General features: G+C 32.5%; 1 protein-coding gene across 1 annotated transcript in view; it reads right to left on the minus strand.

The window, feature by feature from the left end:
• LOC129808791 (lysine-specific demethylase lid) overlaps positions 1 to 27,035 on the minus strand; it is a 58,340-nt gene that overhangs the window by 10,537 nt on the left and 20,768 nt on the right. Inside the window, exons 3-5 of the mRNA XM_055858648.1 lie at positions 23,120 to 24,318; positions 14,534 to 15,448; positions 1,763 to 2,662 (exon numbers count right to left, since the gene is read on the minus strand). Coding sequence (XP_055714623.1) covers positions 1,763 to 2,662; positions 14,534 to 15,448; positions 23,120 to 24,318 — 3,014 coding nt within the window. The remainder of the gene's footprint in view (positions 1 to 1,762; positions 2,663 to 14,533; positions 15,449 to 23,119; positions 24,319 to 27,035) is intronic.

Genomic DNA, 27,035 nt, shown 5'->3' on the forward strand with positions numbered 1-27,035 from the left:
ATTTCCAACACTTCTAGGCACTTCCAAGCACTTCTATCGTTTGAATTTAAAAGAAACGTCTAAAATTTAATTTCAATTTTCTTCAACAGTTGGGTTATCATTATTTTTCGGTGTTTTTGGATATTGTAATTGCATTTTAATTCAACTGAAAATAAAATCTCCATTTTAATAATTTCTCTTAGAAGACTGATTTTTTTTGTATTAATCTACAAAAGTTATTAATGAGGAATTTACTCTGCAAACGTCAGTGTTATAATAAATATATATTTTTTCAGAAACAATATATATTTAGAATAAAAAATGGTATTCAGAAGAAAATATGAAGTATTCGCATAGCAGTGTATCAAGTCTTAACTATTTTTTTTTTAATTAAACAAAACTGAGGCGTCTATTTTCTAAATGTCCTTACGTTATTCAAAGCTTTTCTTCAACATTTTCTATATTTTAAATGATATTTTAATTTGTCAGTTCTAAGTGCAACTGAAATGGCAAACAGTTTCATTTACAATATTCGTGTCTTTAATATACGTTGAGCTCAGAGGCAAAATGGCACATATCCTATGCTTTAGCCATAGAATATATGCCATTTTGCCTCTGTGCTTCCCGCAATTCAATGTAAAAATCGTACATATAGTCTTAAGAAAGGATCGTTGGATCCAAAAGGCAGGAAATAAACTTAAATCTAATCTAATCTAATCTAATATTATCAGAGGAAAGTACTCTCCCTTCAAACGTCCATGCCTTCGAATAATGTGAATTTCTTTAATTTTTTTTAATTTTTCCTAAGAGACTTGCACATAATTATCTCGTAATATACATATTGTCGAATTGAAGCTCAAAAGCAAATGAACCATTTATAATTATTGCAGATTTCTGAATTACACTACTTGACTCGTGTTGTGTCAAAAATAGGATTTCAGAATTTGAATCGTAAATATTATTTAAAAATAATTATTAAATTAAAAATAGTTCTTTTTTAAAATTTTTTAATGTCTCTATATTTTCCATTTTTTAATTCTTCATTTTTTTTCTAAAAGTAGTAGGGTAAATTAATATTCTGTAATTTAGTTTTATTCATATTCCATATTTTTCAATAGCTTAAACCATGTCAAAGAATCGCCAACTGTTACATTCGAATACTTTCTAACTAAAAATCATAATATTAAATTTAAATTTTTAAAAGGCATTCAATAAAATTTCCTGTGTTACAACAGAGGGCGTTAGTTGAACGATATTTGAAAATTTTCACGAGAATTTTAATGAGGAATTGGCGATAATTGCGATCGAAAAACGACATAAATTTAGTTCTCCAGAACAAGCTTTAATTGCGCTATATTCTTACTAACAATTTTCCTACTGTAATTAAATGAAAAGTACAAAAATCATATAATTTCTGACACTTCCACTTCCGCGGTACTTCCATCTTTTTAGTGTACACCACTTCCGAGTTAATATCTCCCCCTTGAGAAATTCACATTATTCGAAGGCATGAACGTTCGAAAGGAGAGTACTTTCCCCTGTCTGTCTCTATTTAGTAGCAAAATAGAGACAAAGAAGCTAAATTTGAAGTCAACGGAACACATAAATGGTCCAGGAAAGATATCTGATTATTTACTTATTATTACTGTAATTCACACTAGATAACTTTGCGTTTCGAAAATTATTAAATCTGAACAAAATAAGTCGATAGTTCTTAGTGGTATGGGGCGCATTGGGCTCGAGTGTATGAATAAATAAATTTAAAAAAAAAATAAGTCCTTACCTGCCAATCAATGGCGCGTTTAGCTAGATACTGCAGTGCCTCACCCTCGGGAATACGAATTGGAATATCCTTGAGAGCCTGCAACAGTCGCAGGATGCATGTCAATCGTGGACGTCGTGAACGTTGACACGATGTACAGAGAAATCTAACTTCATCCTCAATGCCACCCATTGAACGCATTGCAGCTGCCGATGTACTTGGCATCGTTGGATCAGCCATCCAGTCCAGTGATCGCAATGGTGGTGCCTTTGTCCTAGCTGCCGGAACACACGTATAGTGAAACCAATTTAGACACAATTGACACCGATTCATTGTCTTCTCATTGAGTTCACTGCCACAAATACAAAATGTATCACGTATTGGATCCTTTGATGTATTCTTCTCTCTCAATTCCAACATTGCCAGCCGTTCATGCTCCTCGCCCCTTTTGAATGATTCAATAGCCTCAGCTGGTGTCATTTCATCACTCAATCCCCAATCTCTTTCATCCTTTTCACCATCTTCACCATCTTTAACAGTTGTACCATCATCTGGCATTATTGCAGCTGTTCGTGGTGGTAGGACATAAATTAAACTGAATCCAGTTGATTTTCGTACAAAGGCTTTTGTAACGAATTTTCGCCATTTGAGGGCAGCCTTAAAATGGGCCAAATGATCATGAATATCCGGTGTACGGAATTCAATATCGAGTGCAATGACAACAGCCTCTTCGACATTCCTCAAATACGGATATTCCTTCTTACTCTGCATTCTCTGATACAATTCCTGCCATCGTTGGTATCTATCATAGTTTTCCTGCATTCGACGACCACATGGCGTAGCGGCAATTGAACTGTCAGCACGTTCAAGGAGTTTCTTAACAGTTGATGCTAAAACAAGATGGCCACCATCTAAAACCACCTACAATGAACAAAAATTAGGACATAGTTAGACATTTTAAAGTGTCTTCTTTTTTTTGTTGTTCTGCAATGCATTTCTCAAGTAATGCAAACCATTTGTAAGCAAGATGTTTCAAGTATAAGGTGGGCCAAATCGAACTGCCAGTGACGTAGATACTTTTACCCGACTGGTACAGTGTTGACAACTCAGATTTGTCAAACATTTGTAATAGAAAAATAAGAGTCGAATAATTTTGCAAAGATTAATTTTCTTCATAAATGAAAATACATTTATTGTTTCTCGGCTAATGAACTACAAATAAGTATAATATGATAAATTTTGATTTAAAAAAAAACACCTTTTTACTAATATGACCACATGTATGATATTAAGTGGTATGATATTAAAATTGCCTAGGATAAAATATCGTCCATATTATGCCATTAAACATCAATAATTTCCTTAAATCGATGTTCCATTGTTAAATTTTAAAATTTAATCTTATTTTGCAGCTAATTTTATACATGCTAATTGCATTCAAAATTGTACACTTCTTAGTAAATTTTCAATTTTGTTAAGTTTTTTTCTTTTTAAATTATAGACTACACAGAAAAAAAATCACAGTGTTGTAGTCAATGCTAGCCTTATTGGCTAATCCAATATATAGAGTTGTGGAGCGCCACATTTCTCTTTTTACGTCGCATTTTATAGATTCCATATCGATAAAATGGTTTTTTCAACAATTTTTTTGTTAAACCTTTGTCGTAAATTTTCCTGCATTTGACCGGCATGCTGGACGTATCAATTTGTTCAAAAGTAGAAGTGGTAGTTATTTTTTTTCAAGACCCGATTTGTCCTTTTGATTTTCATACCTGAGGAAGGGGAAAAATCGTTCCCGAAACGTCGTGTGTAAATACAATTGAATAAATCTGAACCAGGTCAAAAATCCGTGCATTTATATTATATAAACTTTGAATTGACCGAATTTTATCGAGAAAGAACCATAAGTTGAGAATTCAAATGTCACCTTAAATTTCTTTTCTGAATTGCTCTTGACAGTTAAATAAAATTGTATGAAAAACTCATACCTGATACATACGTAAAGATGTCAATTTTAGAGGAAAGTATATTAGTAGGGGGAGGCTTTGATCGTTCGCACATACGCTACCTTCAGACACTTCATATTTCTCCCATATTCCTTTATGAATCTCACATATGGCTATATATTGTAATAGCTAACCTTAAATCCCATCTTTCCTGAAAAAATTGAGAGTCTAATCCTTTTTTCCTAGTTTCAGGAAGCAAAAAATAAAAACAGGTCCAAAACTGTAATTTTGCTGTGCAATACTTCAGACGATTGTGCAGAATTAATATCACTTTTCTGAAAAACTACTATCACAGAGGGTAGAAGGGTTATTAGGAATCAGATTTATGTAAAAATCTTTTAGGCTGAACAGGCACTTTTTGTGGGTGGAACAAAATTCACAAACTTGACTCAGATTCATCGATCGCACATAGAAGACATTGCTTCTTCGCACATTTTCCAAGAAACTTCATTTTAGATGCGATCCCTCATATTCACATCTATTGTAATCTACCGATTTGATCCACCACTAAAAAGTAAAACTTAAAAATCGTAAAGTTGATAAACAAGAAGTAATTTGACTCAAATAGGCTGCAGTTGAGTAATTATTAAGCAATTTTGCATTTCTTTGATATAAAAATATTTTTCAAGCTTGCACAAACTGAATGTGCAATGAAAGAATCACATCTGCAATAATCTCATACAGTTTACAACTGGTTTTTGACAATCTTTGACATAACCTCACTTTTGTGTTGTTTTGCATGACAAAGAAAAGAAATTGCGTCCGTAAGAAGATGTTTTGTGAAAATTTTAGCCTGTTCACCTGCTGAAGCTCAATATCTGTGCTAAATCCCGATTCCTGCAGCTGCAGGAACAGAGAAATCTTCAATGCGATGCGCATTCAAACGTTTTTGTGCATATCCGGGTCCGTGGGGGAATGGTGGAATCTTGTGTGGTCTTCTCGCTTGCAGAGTTTTAGTCACTTTTTAGCTTTAAAAACTTATTGATTCGTGTAAATTTGGTGATATTTGGACATTTCAAGAAAGTATTCATCAGATTTAACCGTTTCCGGAGTGAAATTCTCATAGGATCAAGCAAAAAAATGGTTTTTAATGTCAATAAAACATCTCTCAGAAAAGTTCCAGAAAAGTGTTATTAAAATGTTTTATTCCTTATAAAAATGGTTTAATCAAGTAGAATAGAGTTCCCTTTAAACAATGATGCGCAACTTTTAGCGTCCGGTGCAAAATTTACGGTGAAAATGGTGTGTTCAATGATGGCGTGAATCGTGTGCGATAATAGAAACTTGATTCATCTATCGGACAAATCGCCATTAGATTTTCATTTTCCTCTGGAGGAAAATCTAAGGATTTCCTGGGATTTTGTTTGGTGGGATTATGAACCTTATAAGTAAGACATTTTTTTGGCATAGTTGGAGAATCCATACGGTTTGCATGGTAGTCAGAAAAAATCACTGAACTTGAACATCATTTTTGTGTGCGAAAGTTCAAAGCCTCCCCCTATGTGTGATATAATTCTCGCTAAAGTGTTGGAAATTTTTTTTTAATAAAATAGCTTTTTCTTAATAAAATCAATGAAAACTCATTTTAAGATTTTTCTTAGTTTAACAACACAAAATAAAAAAATGTGGAAATTTTAGTGGGGAAATGGATTTATGATTTCTTAGATCTGTTGCAGAAGTCTTACGAAATTAAAGAAAATTAATATTTGCTTTTTGTTTAGAATATCTGATCTCGGCATTTTATATCAATTTGGTATTCTACGTGATTTATATGCTTTGAATTCTTTGTTATTTTATTTATTCTGAGTTTTCCAAAGTGTTCTGACACATTTGTGATTTGCTCATATGGTTTTTTTTTTTGTTTCCCCCCTTACCTGTCCCCCCTTACCAAGGTCTTAGGCCTTTAGGCCTATTCTGATCAGTATCCTGTGTAGAAAATCCTTTAAAAACCAAAAACGTCCACAAAAATATATACCAAAATCATCAATCTATAAAATTAAAATATCTCCCAAATACTGAGGAAAAACAATAAAAATTTAAGACGGGAACCTTACACATTAATGGCCGTACTGTGCTCATGCAATGTATGGTCTGTCGGGTTTCGTGGAAATAATTTTTGCCCAGTGGAATTTTGTGGCAAAAAAGGTATGAGAAAAACAGAAACAACATCAAATATTAGTTTAATTGATAAAAATAGTCAATACTGTTAACAATTAAACTAATAATTTTGATATATTCCCAACATTTTATAGAAAAGTATTCGCATGAGATTTTGGCGCGAGTCACGAACAGATGATTTTTGACATAACCTCCAAAAAGTATCTACGTCATCACCAGCCCGATCTGGCCCACCTTATTATTTTGTTATTTGTTTTTTATTCATCTTGATTTGTAAGGAGGACCGTAGACCTCGAGGCAGACCTAGAACAAGGGATCGAATCCGAACATCAAACAACATAAATTAAAAAAAAAAACAAAAACAAGACAGAGGCTGAAGTATCGCAAGAAGTCTTTCCACCAGACCCCCAATTCTGATGTCCGTCACGAAATTTATCCAGATTTTTCGGGATAGTGGCTGTGTATGTGATGCCGCTACAACTCATATTTTGTGCACTTTTGAGCAAAATATTCACAATAAACCACAGAAACACCCTTTATAAGATGAAAATTGTTGTGACTTGATTTATTAAAACAATCAATCATGCTATTGCTCTCCCTCGCACTCTCTCATTCACTCTTTAATTGCGGAATATTTTCAAAAATCATTTCCGTTAGATACCCAGCTTCATCAAATCACTCAAATTTTATTTTCTTTGCTAAAAGATATGGTCCAAGGCAAGAAAATAATTTTTTTTTTAAAATGATTTTTCCATATAAATTCATTAATGCCTTTGGTGTTTATTAAAAAAAAATCTCCTTGTTATTGTAATACCTAAAGATTTTTTTTTCTAAAACACAATGCAATAAAATGAAATCCATTCTCGTGGAATGGAAGTATGGATGAGTATATTTGTGTTCCTTTTTGCGTTTCATGAACATGTTCTCCCAAAGACATTTATGGAGGAATTATCACGTTAAATTTCTGAGATATCTTTAGGTAAAAATTCTCAAGAAATGAATAGGTTTGTATGTTTAAACTCCTATTTATCTCAATAATTGTACATTACAGGATTTTGGTATCCAGAATTCAGGAGCCGAAAATGATTTTTGCAGGAGAATTCAAGGAAAAATTCCCTAGAACAAACTAATTTCCTATCATTTAATTTTTCCTGTAATTTTCTCGATTTTTATCACAAATCCTTGAATATTCTTCAAACTTATAAAATAAGGCAGTATAGGACAACTTGTGTCCTTCGCGAAAATATTTCCTTGAAGAAAGAGCTGGGGCCACTGAATATCATAGGATGGGAAGGAAGAGGTAATGTTAACATCATCGTAAAACATGAACAAAATAATCCATTAAAATATGAATATTTTGTCCTTGGATTAGAAATCTTTTCTTCCTAGAGATTTCGGTGCCCTGCGCAGCGCACCTTCTTCATTGGTCGAAAATGTCAGGTTTCTGGGGATTTGTCTTTCTTAGGGCCAAAGGGATATCTTCATTGGGTACATGCGGTACATGGGTCCTGAATCACACACTCCACGAACAATTTTACGGCGATATTTTACTTTTTACAAATAAGTTACTAAATGAGTAAAGCAAAACTTACTTAGTAGCCAAGAAAGATTTTTATTTTATTTTGTTTAACTTGTGTAGTAACTAGTAATCTTATTTTTAAAAAGTAAAATATCGCTGTAAAATTGTTCGTGAAGTGTGTGACTCAGAACCCATGTACCCAATGAAGACATCTCTTTTCTTTGGCCCCCAAGAAAGACAAAATCCCAGAAACCTGACATTTTCGACCCGCGAAGAAGGTCCGCAGGGAACCGAAAAAGCTCTGAGAAGAAATTTTTTTTATTCTGGGCTGAAATGTTCCATTCAACGACCATCAGGTTATTGTTGTTAATAAATTGTTACACCGGTCCCTTACCCTTAAGTTCTCCGTGTTTATGATCTTCAGAGAACTTAGCTCTTTTTTCGAGAATATTTTCGTGAAAAAGACAAGTAGCCTTGCGCAATCCTTTTCGGGGATTCGAAGGATATTCAGGAACTTATGAAGAAAATGAAGAAAATTATAGAAAAAATTAAAATTAAAAATTAATTAGTTTTAAAATGTAGTTCTAGGAAAATCTTCATTGAATTTTTTTTTCACAAATCGTTTCTGGACAACACCATCCTACTCGTTATTGAAATAACATGCATTTAATCAAATACTTTTACCCATTTCTTGAGAATTTTCACATTAAGATATTTCAGAATGTTGAAGTGATGGACCAAAAGTATCTTTGTGGGATATGTTCTGGAGACATCAAGAAACCCCAAAGTATTCATCGATAATTATTTCAATCTTTCCTCGTGGACATTAAATTTATGTAATTATATATTACATAAAATTAATACAGTAGACTCTCGCAAATTCGGCTCTTTTAAGATCGGGCTACTTTTTAATTCGGGCAGCGATTACATTTGAAAAACGTTTGTTGTCATTTTTTCAAGTTTGGTTATGATTATCAAATGAATCAAATATGCTCAAATTTGGCATGGTTTGTCTTAGTTTTGATTTGATTTTGCATTATTGGGGGATTTTCATGCAATTTACGATGTAAATGAGTGTGTAAACTCAATATCTATATGCACATGAATTAAAAATCGTTGCATTTCAAAAAGTTTGTCGCCCGAATTTCTGTCTAATTCGGCTGACATTTCGGTCCCATATGCCCGAATTTGAGAGAGTCTACTGTAGAAACAATTTTTTACAAAACTTTTTGAGGGGATAGCAACGTGACGGCATCAGAATTGCATCACAGATTTTGTCAAATTAAGGGAAGACCTTCCTCCTGATGGTGATCCAGACTGGACAATGTGGAAATTTCTCAATCGTCCGACCAGACAGTCGCACTAGACTTTGCTTTTTTTTTCTTCAGTGTCGTTTAAAGAGAATACAATCAGCTTTCTTTTGGTGAAATTCTTCTTTAAAAGAATGCAAAAATCAAAATCAAATCAAATTGGAGGAAACCCCAGCCCCCCCCAGCCATTGAAGACTATCGGAGAAGTAACCTAGCAAGGTGGAGATATTAGCTCGGAAGTGGTATACACTGAGGTGGAAGTACACTGCGGAAGTGGAAGTCTCAAAAATAAAATGATTTTTGCGCTTTTCATTTAATTACAGTAAGAAAAAGTGCTAGTAGGCACGTGGTGAAATTAAAGTTTCTCCTAAAGAACTAAATTTATGTAGTTTTTGGTCGAAATTATTGTCAATTCCGCATCAAAATTCTCGTGAAAAAATTCAAATCGTCAGTTAAATCAGCATTTGTCGTAACTTCCTTTTGGCAACTTTTCAGGAGACGAAATTTTCAGTTCAGCATTATTTTTCTTAAAAATGAGCCCCGAATGCGATACTTTTGAGTCAAAATAATGAAAGTGGCACTAAGAAACTGTAAGTTAACTCTAGAAAATCTTTATAAAATTATTTAAAAGCTGCAATATTGAGAAATATGTTAGAAGAAACACAATAATATTTTGTCGTAACTTCCATCGTTTATAAAGCCGTAAGTTCTAATGTATGGAGATCTTGGAAGTTACGACAATTTTCAAAAATGCAATATATCAATTTCAATGACTCTCTAGTGATAATGAGTGCCTTTATTTAACTAAATTAGTTAATTAAACTGTGGTCCTTGTCACTAAAAGCTTTTATTTCGTAACTTTTATTGAATAAATTTTGTTCGCCACGTCGCTTGTTTTGTTTTGAATTAATGACAGATGGGCAGGGATTTTTCCTCACTTTTTTCTCCCAAATATTGAATTAAAATGATTTAATGCAGCATTATTCGCAATGTCTTTCGATATTTGGAAGAGTTTATAAACGTTTTATTGAGAAATATTGCAATTTTGCTGCAAATTACAAGCCACGCAAGTGAGCAAAAGAAGTTACGGCAAATGCTGATTACTGAAAATTTTGTATGGAAATTTGTCGTAACTTCCCCAAAAATGGAAGTTACGACAAATTCTGATAAATTTTTCTTAATTAAGGGCACTTACGATAATTTTTGTTTAAAATAATTTTTATTGGGCTTATAAAAGTTTCTTTTTCACAAGTGCGTTTAATAAACAAAATTACGCTGATTCTAAATATGTATATATCTTAAAATCGCAAAAATTAAGTTACAACCAATGCTGATTTAACTGACGATATCTCTATATGCACAGCTTTTGTGTCGGTTTTGCATTCAAAATCAATTTGTTTACATTTTGACAAAGTAATAAAAAAAAATATTTTCTTGGTAACTAATTTTTCTTGTTTTAATTTTCTTTATTTTATTTTTTCTGTCTCATATTTATATTTAAAAGAACACGGGAAATTCTAGAACAACAAAAAAATAATGTTTTATTAAAAGAAAGAAAAAAACCGTTGGGAATTTCAAAAAAAGTTGTGCATATTCAGAGAGAGAACTGTCAAAAAAAGTACCCAAACTGTGTATATAGAGAGACAACACTGTATTTTTGTCAGCCGGCTAAACATAATGAAATATTTCCATATTTTTTTTAAATTTTACTTAAAAAAAATGATTTTAGATGCTTTAATTGCGTGTTTAACTCCAAATACAGTAGACTCTCGCAAATTGGGCTCTTTTAAGATCGGGCTACTTTTTAATTCGGGCAGCGGTTACATTTGAAAAAAGTTTATTGTCATTTTTCAAGTTTGATTATGATTATCAAATGAATCAAATATGCTCAAATTTGGCATGATTTGTCTTAGTTTTGATGTAATTTTGCATTATTGAGGGATTTTCATGCAATTTACGATATATATCAGTGTGTAAACTCAATATCTATATGCAGATGAATAAAAAATCGTTGCATTTCAAAAACTTTGTCGCCCGAATTTCTCTCTAATTCGACTGACATTTCGGTCACATATGCCCGAATTTGAGAGAATCTACTGTATTGATTCTAGAATTGCAAATCTTGATATCCACACGGTTTGTGTCTTGGATTTCAAGATTCTAAGGCATTTGGCAGATTTGACATCTTGATCTTGATTTTTTGATTTCAGAATACCAAAATCTTGAAATTTTCTTGATCTTGATTTTGGTCTCAGAATTGAGGCCATTGATTAATTTCTTTTTTTTTAAATCGTATTCAATCCGTCGACTGGTTTTATATTTATCTACTATTGGCTCAAAATAAAACGTACTAAATTTATTTTAAGTAAATCCAAAATCTTAATTTAGAAAGCAAGTTTTGAGATAAACGCATTTGAATTATTATTATTATTTGAATTATTACAGCTCTTTCATTTTTTAATTTTTTCAAAAAAAAATATTGCTTTTAGGCCAATAAAATAGTGCATTTTTAAAGAGTACTACTATTAAGTAACTCGAAAATTCTTTTTAAAAAATAAAATACGTCAAATGATTACTGGAGTCAAATCTTTATAAAAAGTAAATTTCCAATAGTTGAAGGTTTTTATGTCAAAGTGCTACAAAACACTCTTAGTTGGATTAAAAAAAATTAATCAAATAAATGCATATTTTATGATTTTTCGTGCATTTTTATGTCGGATATTTCCAAGATTTTTTTTTGCGTATTTTGGCCAGTTCTACTCTAAAAAAAAATGTTTTGTTAAATGTTTGTCAAAAGGAGATCATCTTTATATGAAAAAAAAATGACAAAAGATTGCTAAATCAGTGCGCCAACTGGATGTTTTGCCGAAAGGAGATTAATTTTAACCAAAAAGTTTGGCATTTCCAAATTTTACAAACCTTTGACAAAGTATTAGTGCAGTGTCCGCTTTCCAATCCGGATCGTCGTAATCTGGACAAGTTCTCGGCAGTTACATTTAAAATACTTTTGAGGTTATGTATGCATATGTTTTTAGCAATGAAAATTAACTATCCTGTGATGTTTTTTTTTTTTAAATAAATGAAGTATAATTGCATAGAATTCACTAGTCTTTTTAATCTTCTTTAAAACTTTTATTACTAATTCAAGGGGTTACTCAAGTTTGGAATATCGACACATTTTTCCGTTAGAATCCATAGAATCCATGGAATTAGGCCGTAAGATTCTGATAGAATCTGAAATGATATTCCTTCAAGAATCACTGGAATCAAATGGAATCACAGAATCATTCTTTTTTAAACTACGCGACAGATAACGATAAGCCAAAGTAAATACATTACAAATATCTATGATTTTTTTTATTTTCCAAAGAAGATTGGACATTTTCAAGTAAAACAACAATTACGATTTCTCCCGTGGCGGATACAAGGTAAAAGACCCAGTTAGCAAATGCGATTAAAAAGAAACCCTTGTGATCGATAGGAAGAGGAGGCTCTATTTACAGTCAAGGTTGCAACAAGAATTTTAGCAAGAGGGTACCCAAATTGGAGAACTATCTCCAACAGAAATCGTTTTTCGAACGCAAAGAACGTGAATTTTCTCGAAAATTTGAAAAAAAATAAGCTTAATAGACTTTAAGCTTACCTAAAAATAAAAAAAAAGAAAAGGAATCCAATTACGATCTGTTTTTCGAGGAAATCACTATGCCGATTTATACGGTTTTGTCGAATTGAGACAGAGGGTACAAAGGCGTTTTCATGGATCTGAGTGAGTAGCTTACCAGAAATTGTTTTTTTTTTAAACCAAAGGATCCCAAAACGATATTCTTAGAAACCCAAAAGGGCCGCTTTTGGAATTTATGCTTGAAAAATCAGAACAAATCTTATTGTAATCCGATTTCGATCACTTTAAGTCGTTCAATTTTAAGAAAAGTAAATTAAAAGCACCTTCCGTTTTTTTTTCGATTTTCTTAGGTAGATTTCGACAAGATTTCTGATTAAAATTCACATCGTTTTTTGATGATATCAAATTATTTAAAAAAAAAACGAAAACAATTACAAAAAAATTCGAGTGGAAATTCTGATAAAAAAAAAAATTTTTTTACGTGTTTAAAATTAATTTTAATTTAAATTCAATTTTTCGGCAAATTTCGTAAGCTGAAAATGTCCTAAAGCCACCAAAAAGGCTTTTTCTTGAAGAAAATTGCAGGAAATTTTAATCAAAAGTGAACTGAAAAATTGTGTTTTTCAGAGTTTTTAAAAATTCTCTTTCAAAAATTGAACTCTAACCCCATTTTGATTATTTTGAGGCCTGATATGAAAAGCTTTATAACTAAATATTTTCTAAAAACCTGTTCCATGGCGACGTTGTAGTTCTTTCTATTATTATTCAAAAATTTCTTCCATGGTTCTCTAAAAATCCGATTTTGAAGATCTTTTAAATTAGATGTAGTGGAAGAGATTTTATATATTTTATCGATTTTTATCAATTATTGATTTTTAATCCAAATTAAATGATTTTGAGTTTCTTTTTTCGGAAAGCATGGAAAATTTAACGAGAAACATTTCAAAACTGAAGAAGTGTCTTATATGAAAATGACCTAAATTAAAAATATAAAATATATCGTTTATACTTTATAGTTTTATACTTTCATGGTTTTATTTTTTTTTTTTAATTCTAATCTTAGAATTGAATAGAAATTCTAATTTTTAAACATGCAATACTAAACATGGTCGAGTGGATAAAATTAAGCATACAAATGCAAAACACTTAAATAAACGGTTCAGGGGAGCACCTTTAGGGCAGAGGTCCCGTCAACATTGCCTCTTGGCTACTCCCTTTATCCGCCACTGGATTTTTCCGCGATAAACTTGAAAAATTGGAGATATTACTATAATTGCAGTAAAATATTTAAATATAGCTCAATATTGTAATTTAATCTGCAAAATTCAGAACGAAAAATTTAATTTTCTCCCAAAACAAAAGAAATTGATCGTATTAACCAAAATGTGAATTCCGATAAATTCGAAGATATCGGAAATAAACAGAATCACAGAATGGAATAATTGAGAATCACGGAATACCGAATTGAATTATTAACAGAATCATAGACTTGGAATCCCTGGAATCTCATTGGAATCACATGGAATAAAAGGAATATGGACACAAATTTTTGATCTTGAGTAACCCCTTGTACTAATTCTACAAAAAAAAACTTGTATTATATTTTCGAGACGTTGAAGAAATTCAAAAAATTCCATCCGGATTACTAAGCGGACATCTGTCATTTTGTCTCCCAATTATCCGGATTACAAAGCAGCCACTGTATAAGTTTGTTAGAAGTTTGATAATTTGCAATTTAACAACCCTTTTTGACAAAATTTTACAAATATTTTGTTAAATGTTTTTCAATATTTCGAATTTACAAAGCTTTAACAAAACTTTTGCTAATATTTTGTTAGTGTATAAAAAAAAATTGAACTCCATTTGGCAAACTGTTAGAAATTTTTACGAACTTTTGTTTTTTTTCAGAGTAGTGATAAGGTTATCATGTCCTTAAAGCAACTTCAAAGAGGATCTCGGCTTCAGATAGATCAGTAATGCACGGGGGGAGGAAATAAAGTGAATCTCTCTTAAAGAAAATCCAGATATTACAGATGTATTAATCCAATCGTTGATATATTATTTTACACATTTAAAAAAAAAGAGTTCAAATTCAAATTCAAAGTTGATATTAATGATTAATGTGGTTAATATTAATGAAAAATGAAAAATTAATAAAAGAAAATTCATGATAGTTATGAATTAAATGTAAAAAAATTCTAGTGATTCTCCTCTCACCTGTGCATCTTCAGTCCATTCATCAATTCCCTTGATGATTCCCTGAATTTCGGCCAATTGTTCCTCAAGCTGGGGTTCTGGTGACATTGTAAGTCCCTCAGCCAAGAGACTCTTTAGCTGTATCACCTGATCAACACTCTGACACTCCCTAGCCGCCACAATTCTCACATAGAGATCCACCTGACGATATCTAACGCGCAATTGTTCAATTTCTGGCAAATCCAAACACGTCACAGCCCCTTCATCAATTGTTGCCTTCATGGCCACCGGATCAATGTCATTCAGTCGACTATTTAGCATTTCACTAGCACGTTCAGTTATCCCAATTCCCGTCCTATATAACTCACGGACAATTGATGTATCACCAATTGTACAGCATAAATTACTGATTTCATGATCAAATAAATCCAATTCATCCAATGTCAAACGGTACGGTGTATCAGTGGCTTTTGACTGAGCACGTTCTTGATAGTAGATTAATTGCTGTATCACTCTAACACACTTATTTGCCTCATTGAGATTCTCCACCAAACAATCCAACATCGTTGATGATGGATAGTGTTTCTCACGGGCTTCCGTCACCAATCCCTGAAGTTCCTCAATTGTTATCTTATCGCAACCGTCCGTTGGCACCATTGCCGCCCGGACACGTTGAACCCAACGCTCAAATGTCTCAACTTTTGCTTTGAGACGACGCAACATTAGCGGTAGTTCATCCAAGGTATAGCGATATTTGAGGGTTAGGGCAGATGGTTGACACTTTTTGCACAATTCTGTGTAGTGACGCAGGCAAACCAGGGCACTACTGCAGCCACATTGAACGGCAGACAGGAAGCATGTGGTTTTGCAACTTTCACACTGACGCTCATCGTCCGGAAGTAGTTCAAATGGTTCACGCAGTGCATTTGTTACACCCTACAAAAATAACAAATTAAAAGAATATGAAGAAAAGTCACGAACCTGAGGCTACCAAGGGATCTTGTCCTTCTAGAGAGGATTACCCGGTGAAGCGTAAAAACAACGTAAAAGAAAGATTATTACTCAGACGAGTGATAGAAAATCAGGTAACCGTTCCCAGTCTGGGAAGTCACGAGCCTGAGACTAACAAACAAGAGATCTGGTCCTTCTAGAAATGGTTACGAAAATTCCCAAGGAGCCTCCGCAAGGACGGACTTTTCGACAGCGATCTATGCTACAATTTGGGAGCCAGGACAACAGGAGGTTAGTGCGAGAGACCTGGTCTCTTAAAGGGACGTTGCAGGGACTTCTACCAGGCAGCTAGATGGCCTGGTAGACCCCAATACACTTAAGTGTAAAAGCAAGATTCATGGGCGTACCCAGCTAGGGGCAAGGGGGGGCAGCTGCCCCCCCTAGAAGCGTCAAAAAAAATTCAAAAACAAATGAGAAGTAAAAAAATATATTTGGTTAACAAAAAAAAGTAAGTTTGATCAGTAAAAAAATAAAAATCTTTTCAATAATGGGCTTCATTTTTCAATCCATAATGATCGAAAGTTTCATGAAAATTCTACTGCTTTTAAAGTTGTAAATTTAGTCACTTCCAAAATTTGATGTTTTACTGCTCATTTGTAGAGGGTCAATACAGAAATGAACTTATAAAAACTCAAAAACTATTAAAAGCCCGATGAGAAGGGGGGGGGCAGGACAAGGCTCTTGTCCGTATTGTTCAAGAATTAAAAAAGTGTAAAAGAGGGCAAATTTCGTAAATATTTTTGATTTCTTTTTATAACCTGGTATCAGTAATAAATTTATTCAGTAATATATTTTTCGAAAAGAAGGAAGTTGTCACGTAATCTTTGTCATAGAATAAAAGGATATTTAAGGATTTATAACGAAAATCTAAAAAGCCACGCAGAAAGTAAAAACAAAGGATTAGAATTTGTTTTAGAAAAGTCGTCATCGAGACCTCTAAAAATCGTTTTTTTTTTTGCACCGACAATTTAACATATATACTATTATTGAGAAGAAAGCAAGTTTCTTAAAATGATTTATCGATTTTAATTTCTTTTAAATCTTATCTTTAAGATATCTTAGTAACTGGCGTGATGGACTTCAAGTTTCTTCGGGAGATATATTTAAAAAAAAAAGCACCAACGCTTCCGAAAGTTTATTTGAAACCATCAGATGGAGCAGTCAGAGGTGAAATTTAAGAATCTTAAGAATAATATAATTAAAGCTGAGGTCGTACATTGACTTTGAACTTTGAACTTTAATCTGTTGAGGGGCTATGCGGGTGAAAAACGCTGAAAATAGCATATTTTCTAACTTTTTTCTCAACATAATAAAAATGCTATTTAATTCAAGCTCCTACCTAGACATATAAAAACATAATATTTAAACTATTTTTTGACATTTTTATTAAAAAAAAATTAAAAAATTCGGCGGTAAGGACCAGATTATCGGACCCGTTTATTGAAAAAACTTACTTTTTGTTATTAACGATTACTCAGAGTAGCTTCATTTGACCCAAAAAACCAATTATTTCCACATAGATGAGTTAACAGATGAGTTAAACCAGTACTTAAACTTGAGGATTTTGAAAGAAGATTAAATTGGGTTTTTTTGAAAATTTAATACAAAAATTTGAAAAATGCAGTTCAAAAATTTTGTATTGTTACATAGTTAAGAGCTTAAATTGAATTAAATTTATTACGTTGACAAAAATGAAAGAAAACATGCTGGTTTTAGGCTGCGTCTAAAAACTTTTTCTCTAATATTATATTTTTGCAACAATAAAAAGTTTATGTAATTCGAGCTCTTAGACATATAAAAGTACAACATTTTTTAAAGTGTGTATAATCTGAAGTTTTCTGTTAAAAATTAAGCTACAGGGATCTGATATTCGGAAATCTTTTTTTTTTAAAAAAAATACTTTTCGATGGACAAGATTTCTTAAAATAAGTTCATCCGAAATCCAAAAACTAAGTATTTCCTGCTGTCCAATGAGTTAAACCAGTCCTTAATCATTATCATTTTCAACCGCTTGTCCCTATTGGGGTCGCGTCCATGAACGAAGAATTTGGGAAAAAAAATGAAATTTTGAATTTTTGGAAGAATATTCTACAAGAATAGTATTTTTGAAGTATTTTACACCACGTTTCGTCTTATAGAATAAGTTATAAATTATGATCAAGTAAACATAAAATTCTTCGTGCGAGGACTAGTTTAATTCATCACCTAACAGAAAATATTTGCATTGTTAATATCAGATAACATGGCCCAATGGCTGAATTTTGAAAATTTTTGAAATAAAATTCAGAAAATATAGTTTAAATTTTGTTCCTTTTTATGCCTAAGAAGGTAAAGGTATCCTAAAGGTATCATGAAACGAAATGTTAAGATCAATGCTCCATATTAAGTTTAAAAAAATATATAAGCTCCAAAACAGTATTTCATGTTTTTGTATTATGCCAATTGGTATATTAGTGATAGTGATTCATTTTACCATATATAAATTTGCGCGTTTATAATCAGAATAAAGATAGGTGTAATAGTAAAAATACACTGTATTCTACGGATCGTAAGGGACTTAATTAAGTGTTTCACGGATAGTTGGTTCTATAGATTAAATATGAACTAAACGGAATGTCTTACTTACTGTAGGGGAAAGTGACCATGCTTGATACGATCCAAGCTTGATAATAACTATTTTTTTCCTACGTTAATCAATAATTATGACTCACAGCAATATATTTTAATAGCTGGTCCTAAGCCTCACATTTCCTAAAAAAATTAGGATCCTAGCTCTTTTTTCCTAGTTTCAGGAAGCAAAAATCAAAAATAGGTCCAAAACTGTAATTTCGATACATGATATTTTATAAGTATTTCTTAATTAATGTCGCTGTTCAGGAAAACTGCTATCATAGGCACATAGAGGGTTCATCAGTATTAAAATTTATGTAAAAATATTTTTACTTGGGAACACTGTTTTTGTGGGTGGTGACAAATTCATAAATTCTACCTGTGTCTATCCTATATTTTAAGAAGGGTCCATGAACGATAATTTTAATGTGGCAACTCTATCATTAGATGTGATTCTTTCATAATTACACCTATTGTAATCCGCCAATTTTATCGACAATTGACATAGCCTTCAACCCTGTTGCCTGAATTTTAAGGTTGCAGAGTGACATTTTCATGAGCTCAGAGTGAAAAAATGGTTTTCGCTAGTGCCCTAATGTCATAAAAACATGGCTTAGAAAAATTAGATAAAAGTTATTTTAAAACTAATAACCAGTCGTACAAACGATTTAAGCAGATAGATTAGAGTTCCGTCTAAATATTGATCTGCAATTTTTTGTATCCGGTGAAATTTTTACAGTGAAAATGGGCCTCCGAATTATCGAATCAATTATTATACAGGAAGGCCCCGGATCCAACTTGTATAAAAATCGCCACTGAATTTCCATTTTCTTCTTGAAGAAAATCTAAGATTTTTCAGGAACTATTTGAGGTGGGATTATGAACCTAATAAGTGAGACATTTTTTGTCATATTGGAGGAATCGCTTCGGTCTGTGTGATACTCAGAAAATAATCACAAACCTTGGAAATCATTTTACAGTATCAAGCATGGGAACTTTCCCCTAGTAATTTGGTAAAAAGTAGCGAAAAATGTCTAAAAATTAATTTTATTTTTGGTTAACAATATAGGAGAGAATGTACTGGTCCGAGGAACACTTACGATCGTTCCTTATCAATACCTACAAATTGGGCATAGGCTAATCTATGATGAAAAGAAGGGCCAGCTTGTATTTATAGATACTTTATCCCATTTTATTTCTTCTCATTTTTTCAAATTAAAAATTATGTACCCCCCGCCAACAAAATTTCAGACTTAGCCCCCCCCTAACTAAAATCCTGGGTACGCCCTTGGCAAGATTGTTATGACAGCGACGTATGCTACGTAGGCCCCGGTACAGTCAGGTGAGTGATAGAAGATTGGGTTACTAAGCCACGATCATCAAGCTAGCGAACAATGGATCTGGTCCTTCTACACAGGATTGCTCTAAGAAGCGTAAAAACCCCGTAAAAGCAAGATTGTTACTTAAGCGAGTGATAGAAGATCAGGAGGTCAATTCTGAACATCTTTTTGGTAAGATAAAAGATAATTTTCGTTAAAGATGTAAATGTATGTGTGAATATTCCGAAAGTGTAGCCGAGAGAATTCGATGGTAACCCGAATATAATATTTGACGAACTCAACGATTTTCAAAAAAAAAGCAAACAATGAACATTAACATTGCAAAAAATATAGATTTAATTATTTTCTGTTCCATTTTCTGCTACTGTGGAACCTGGGATAACCCATATTCACATCAAAGGGCAGAATTCGGAGTCTCATATGCCAAATTCTCCCTTTTGCTGACACTTTCTCTCTGTGAGAACACTCTGTTTCCCTTCCTCTTATACAGAGGAGTAGTGACTCACGATTTTCAAATTATAACCGTTAAATTCTAGGAGAGAAATTGGCTTCTGTAAATTTAACTTGTTATTATTTCCGACAATTATATGAAATAAAATATGGATATTGTAGATATTGACATAAAATAGCATTTCTCGATCTGCCCATCCACTAAACGTGTTATTACTGAATGTGATATTTAATTAATTTAGTGGTTTATTAGATTTAGTTTTATTAAGTTTTATTAGATGATGAATAATGCGTTTAAAAATTCTTATAATGTTTTCCTAATTGTAACTACAATTGACAATTCATTATTGAGCGGAGCCACAGGAAAAGATTTTTCTTTTTAAAATCTTGAAAATTCATTACAAAATAGACCTTGTAAAATAAAATTATATGAGCATGACATTGGAACCGCGCGGCACTTAAAAAATATATTCCAAATATCGCGTGTAAAATAAGTAAATTATTTACCATAGTAATATTCGAGGAATACTTAATCGTCGTAAAGAACTCATTTTTCAATTGAAAGTTGAATTTTATAACGATTATCGTTTCAAATATGAACTTTTTAGTTTAATAAAAATCATCGTTTTACCTTTTATTTTTTCTAAGTTTAACACTGGAAATTGTTTATACTGTGTGTATGGTTGGATTTATATATTTACTAAATTAAGTGTTATACGGCAAAATTTGCGAGTTATGAATGCGTTTTTGAAGATAAATATAAACTTCAAAAAGTAGCATTTTAATAAAATAATCATCGATTCATATCGCTTCAAAAGTAGTTTAGCTTTTAAAATGTAGCATTTTTAAATATTTTGCACTTTACTGACAGTAAAGTTTAATTTAAATTTTCTTTCCGGTCTTAGAAGGCAATTTTTTTAAATATACAGCAATGATTAATGATATAAGTAAAATACGCTCATGGTAATTTTAAACCACATCATTTTTCATACTTAACTGTGAAACCAAAAATGATTTAAAAAAGTATTTAAAATCTTTTAATAAATATATACATATGACATTACAAAGATTTGTTTTTAAATAACTGAAACAAAATAAAGCAAATATAAAAACTTTATACTAAACCGAAGTCAAAGTTTTTTAGTTTCAAGGATTTAAAAGGAATCACTCTATTTTTAAATAAATATAGAAAAAATGCAATGTTATGTTTTTTTCGTAAGTTACTCATATTTAACAAAAAAACATACTTTTCGTAACTCTATTTTTAAAATAAACAGTTTTTATTTGCAAAGAAAAAGTCTTCTTACCTCCTCAAGAGTAAGTAAGATAGATTTTAAATTATCTTTTTCCGCTAATTTAAAATTAGTTTCTTTCGTTAAGAAATTTTGAGAGTGGCGCCACTGTCACTTCAAGGAAAATTTTGCGGGAAATAATATTGAATTTGGTAATTTCGGTAATTTTTGTAGTAGACCTCTAACACTTATCAATAAAATTTACGAAGATTCTGCTTTTCCTCATTTATAATGCGTCGCTATAAGAATGAATAATTAAAACAAAATTGCACGTATTTTTGTATTCAATTAAAAAGAAAATAACCTTACTGTCGTTTTTCGCGGGATTTCTTCGAGGATCATTTTTTTATCACAGACACAGGAAAAAGTACATTTCGTTTACTACGTGTGGCGCTGGTGCTATTCGCACACTTTCGCAACTTGAAATTTTACGCATACAGTCAAACAAATTCTGTGTACGTGTATAAAGATATATCTTTTATCTTACCAAAAGATATTCAGAATCGACCTACAGGTAATCGATCCCAGTCTGGAAAGTCACGAGCCTGAGACTAACGAACAAGGGATCCGGTTCTTCTTGAAATTTACTGCTGCTTTTTTTGGGAACCAGGACTGGAGGGAATTAGTACGCCAGTGCTACCAGGCACTTAGATGGCCTGGTAGACCCCAATACACTCAAGTCACAGGCCTGAGCTAAAGGAAAAGCCGAATGAATTTAGTGGTGCCAGTTGGTATTCTTCGAAATGCCGCGAAAATTCACATTGAGAAAATTGGAGGTTTTTTTATGTGAAAATTGTTTAATTCCTTCGAGTTAAGTCATCGAAAAGTGAATAATTGTTGATATTACAACAAAAAGCATTGAGATGAAATTTTGATCTGGAAGACTGATATTCTTTTGAGCTGTCCCAAAATTCAGGATAAGTTTGAGAAAAAAATCCTTGTGTACAATACTATTTTGATTAATAAGGAATGCAAAAGTACGTATTGCAATAAGGGACACGACCTGCTAATAAGGATAAAATAGAAAAGAAAATATTTTGTCGCATATTTCAGAGATTTTCTGCAACCGCAGCGCCGTCAAACGTTTGTCAAGTGAGTTATTTGTGTCTCTATCTCTCTCTCTCTCTCTCTCGAGTTGAATTGCGGCGCGATTTAAGAACTTTCCATTTGAAATGATATTTTCTTTAAAATTTCTTCATATTTCCACAAGATTCAAGTAAAAGGGTGTTTAGTGAAGAGCTATATCCGTGTGTAGGGTAGAATAAGTACCTTTCGCCATCTTAAGGTTCGATACCCTTGTAATTCTTAGAATTTTTGTCGAAATAAAATGAAATTTCATGTACTAAAAATTATCAAAAAGAAGCTTTTTGCAGTTTGATGAATAGGAAGGTGTTTTACGTCATTTAAGTGGTACAAAATTATTGTTTTTTAATTTAAAAAAAAAAAATTGATAGGTCTTGTCTTAACTTGTTTTCTGTCCGAAAAATAATTTTAAACCACTTAAATGACGTAAAACACCTTCTATTCATCAAACTGCAATAAGCTTCTTCTAAGTATGAAAAAGTGGAGCTATGATTATTGCCAGCAGTGTATTTTCCTAAAGTATTTGATGTTGAAGAAGGAAATGTTTTGAAATTTAAGTTCAACGGCGCGACAAAATTGAGAAAAAAAGAGGGAAGAGTCACGTGATCTGTGGGACTTCAAGCACCGGCCTATGACACAATCAACTGAGGAGAACTTTGTGGGCAGTCATGGGATTAGAGATTGGGGTTTTTCAGGCAAGAGACGCAGGCCTTAGCCTTTCGAGAGAGAGAGAGACAGACGTATGTACCCAGGAAACCCGTATCAAATGCCTAAAACCAAATTCAATTGAAAAAAAAAAGAAAGAATCAAAAGGGACTTACCCATTCAAGTAGAGATTTCCTCAATTTCTTCTCTGTATCCACCATTTCGGCCATGTCAAGGAAGCATGCTGTTGCTATGCCCATATTTAGTTTATCCGGTTCCAATGCCATCTTACACACCAATTCATCGTGCGAAAAAACACAGAAACGCCTCAATGTTGAATAGTGATTGATACACTCACGTCCCATTTTCAACCAATCCGCCGGTGCAAAATTAACAGCTTCGGCAAAATTGTAGCCTTGATTGAAGCCAGCATGATAGGCTCTTGGAAATGTTATTACAAATTCACCTGAATGTTGATCTGTCCGATAAACTGGTACACCATTATTTGTCAATTCATTTGGATTCATTATTGTGACCAATTGATGCAGCAAATCTGGCTGAGAGGCAAATAATTCTGGTGCTTCACGTTTCATTGTTGCCTCAAAACGTTCAGCCTGTCCACCTGGTACACCATACCATGTCTTTGGTTCACCCCAGTGCAAATAATTTATCGAATAACTCCAGTGATCTTCATTGTGCCAGCAAAATGTTGCAAAACACATACCAACATACATCCATGGTACCTTCATACCCGATATATCGGCCGTTATATGGCCCAATATTGAATCTTCAAGTAATGGTAAATTATTGAGATTCCAACTACTCTCAGCATATTCTTGATCACTCGGATGCAAATACAGGGCACTACGTGTTGGAAAACCACTACCATGATCCATTGTATGCAAATCAGCACCATATTCAACTGTAACATCTTCATCAATTGACGATACAATACGCCAAAATTCATATTCAACCGTCTCAATGGGCACCCGATTGACCGGCATACGAAAGTAATCGGACTTAAAGGCATCAGCCATATCGCCAAATTGATGTAAATTGTACTCACGTTGTGCCTGTTCGAAACCAAAAGCCTCCATGGGTTTATTGACCTCCTCAACGACACACTTTGGACACCGCCAATCACCCTTTGGCACCTCATGGAGGGGCGGCATTAGGCAAAATGTGTGATAGCTATCATCGCAACCATCACACAGCAACATGGCTTCTTCGGCATCACCACGTGTACAATTGAGACAGATATACTTGGCCAAGGGGTCAACTGATACACCACCGCCGGCTCTCTTTGGACGTCCAAGGGTCACCTGACGTCCCATCCTCGAAGCACCAACATGGTACCGTTTCTCCTCGGGTGAATCTAATTCACAAAAACAACATCAATTTCCATTACAGTGTCTTAATACAAAAGATTCTTTAAAGAATTGAGACTGGAAGTAGCTTACAATGCCGTGTGGTTCGAGGCAAATTCCTGCCTACTTCCTGTGTGATTTAATGCAGAGAGCGTTATACGGGCTTCACAGACCTAACCGTGGTATCACACTAGAGAATTTCACATGAAAATTTTCATGTGATTCACATCAATTGTTGCTGATATATGCCCTATTGTGCAATTTTCTTCAAGAACTTCCCAGCGAGCACCAAATGCTAAGCTTTTTCAAATCAGCTGAAAACATATATTTTTTCAGCTGAGCTCTGCTGACCTCGAAGTTACACTAGCGATCGCAGTGGCAATTAGTCAAAGTTATTCTTTTTCCCCAATCGAGTGAGAGACTTTAATGCACTTGGTTTTTGTCTTTGCTGAGTTGAGTAGAAGCTAAGGTTAAGCTTTTCCATTATTACAATCTTATGATTCTTACAATAACCACATTTGACATTAAAAAATAAAGCAAAAAAATTAAAATTCACAAAAATTTTAAAAAATCATATTTATAATATATTTTGAATAATATGTATTCTTAAACCTTTTCCGACCAATAAATTTAATTTTTTTTGTCTAATTTTATCAAAAAATATTGTGAATTCATTTATAAAAAAATATACTACACCTAAATTAAAATTGCATTGCCAAGAATTCTTGTCCGCTGTGATTTTAGAAAATTAATAACCCAAGAAATTCTTGGGAATTCTCAAGATATTTTGATATTTAATGAATTCTAAATTCGAGAAATATTGAAAAAACTTCGGAACCTCATGGAAATACCAAGAAGATCAAGAACATATAGAATTTAGAGCCTTTATAATTTTTATTTAATGGTATACACAGTCTACTCAAAATTATTTGAAATGATTTCCAACAAATTAGCATATTTTCCTGACTTTAAAGGTATTTAAAAACTCTCTTCTAAAAAATATAAATGCATATCATTTTAATTTAAAAAATGAATCATCAAATTGAATAAATTTTTCATTTAAAAAAGAATACGTACAGTATTAAAAAAACGATAATTGTTGGTTTGTTATTTTACCACGATAATAAAAGTAGTTTTTTGCGTAAAAATGCGCTTTAGAAAATTTATAATCGAAAATTTATAAATAGAAAAGTGCAGCATATGCATCGTGCACGGATCATACATTTATTTCACTTGTAAAATATAAAACATTTTATAACATAAAAAAATATATATTTTCCGCATTTGCCGCAACAAACAAAAACGCTTTTATGTAAATTTTTCAACTTAAATTGTGATAAAACAATTATATTTTATTTTGTAGTATCCATAGAAATTTTTTTGTAGTATTTTTAAAAGGCATTATTGAACTCATTAACTCTTTCCGGACCGCAGCATATGCTGCAAGCCAATTTCACTTTTTTTTTAAATCAAAAATATCTTTGCTCAGAAATTAATTGAGGTCCTACAAAAAATATTTTACATTTAGACATCCTAATAGTTTGTAATCATTCACAAGAATAGGATTTTTATCAGTTCTGAATAATTAAAAAAAAAAACATTGTTTTCCACAAAGTATTCATATGCTGCTTTGTGTACTCAGAGTCCCAAAAGAGGCGAAAGAGTTAAGTGCGGGAGTCACAACTTTTAAATGGATTTTTTTAAATGCATCTGCAACTTTATTTACCATAAAAAAGTAAAAAAATCCTGTTTCAAGATCAATTACAATAGTTGTGACCGACTGTGAGCATAATACATCGATGGCTGTTCCAGGAAAGATGCCAATATTTAATTGCGAAAATTGAGGAAAATATGCTTTTTGCAAAAGAAAAAACATATTTTTCATAAATAATGAATAATTTTATAACCCCCGACTGAATATTTGCTCAGAAAAAATTTTTTTTTTCTCGGGAAAATAATGACGCAATTCACTAAAAAATGCAACATTTTTGGTCGGGAGTATGTTTAATACTCTTATTTGACCATTCTCTATAGGCAGCATACCGCAGCATAATTCCTATAATAATATAAGTAATAAAAATCGTGATTATAATATCCCGCAAGTTGATAAATAATTTCAGGGGAAATTCCAAGTCCATTTTGACATTTTGAGAGAAAAAGAAAAAAAAATGAAAGAGAAAATTTGCTGCTATATGCTTCCTGGCGCCATCTACCGGCAGTATTTAGTTCTGCCATCATCCACTGCGAGCGCTAAACAGTGCCATTTTCATGTATTTGCTCAGAGGAACCAACATTTAAGGAAAAAGTCGTTTTTCTGCTTTTGTAGTGGTCGTCGCCAGGATTTGAAAAAAACGTCGCCGAGATTGATTTTTAAAGTCAATTTATGAAGTTCAATTTTTGAAATTCCAATAAAAATTGGTGTAAACATAAAGAAAATAGTTTTTAGAATTAGTTTAGTGACATAGAATTGGTTAAAAGGCGTGATTTGATAGTAAAAATGGGCTAAATATGGGTCACCCAGCGACTTTTGCAACATTTTAGAATTCGTGGAAAATTATAATAATGACGTGGAAAATCGGTGATTTATGAATTAGAAAAGAAAATTGGAGAGTTTTGGAAGCATTTGTGACTATTTATTTTTTGAATTGTCCGTGGAAAATCCTCGGGAAAATGTCTTGAAAAAGTGCTTGCTTTGATCGAAGAAATGCACCAAGATGGTTCAGTT

Source organism: Phlebotomus papatasi, chromosome 5 (genome assembly GCF_024763615.1).
Source record: "Phlebotomus papatasi isolate M1 chromosome 5, Ppap_2.1, whole genome shotgun sequence".
NCBI lineage: Eukaryota > Metazoa > Arthropoda > Insecta > Diptera > Psychodidae > Phlebotomus > Phlebotomus papatasi.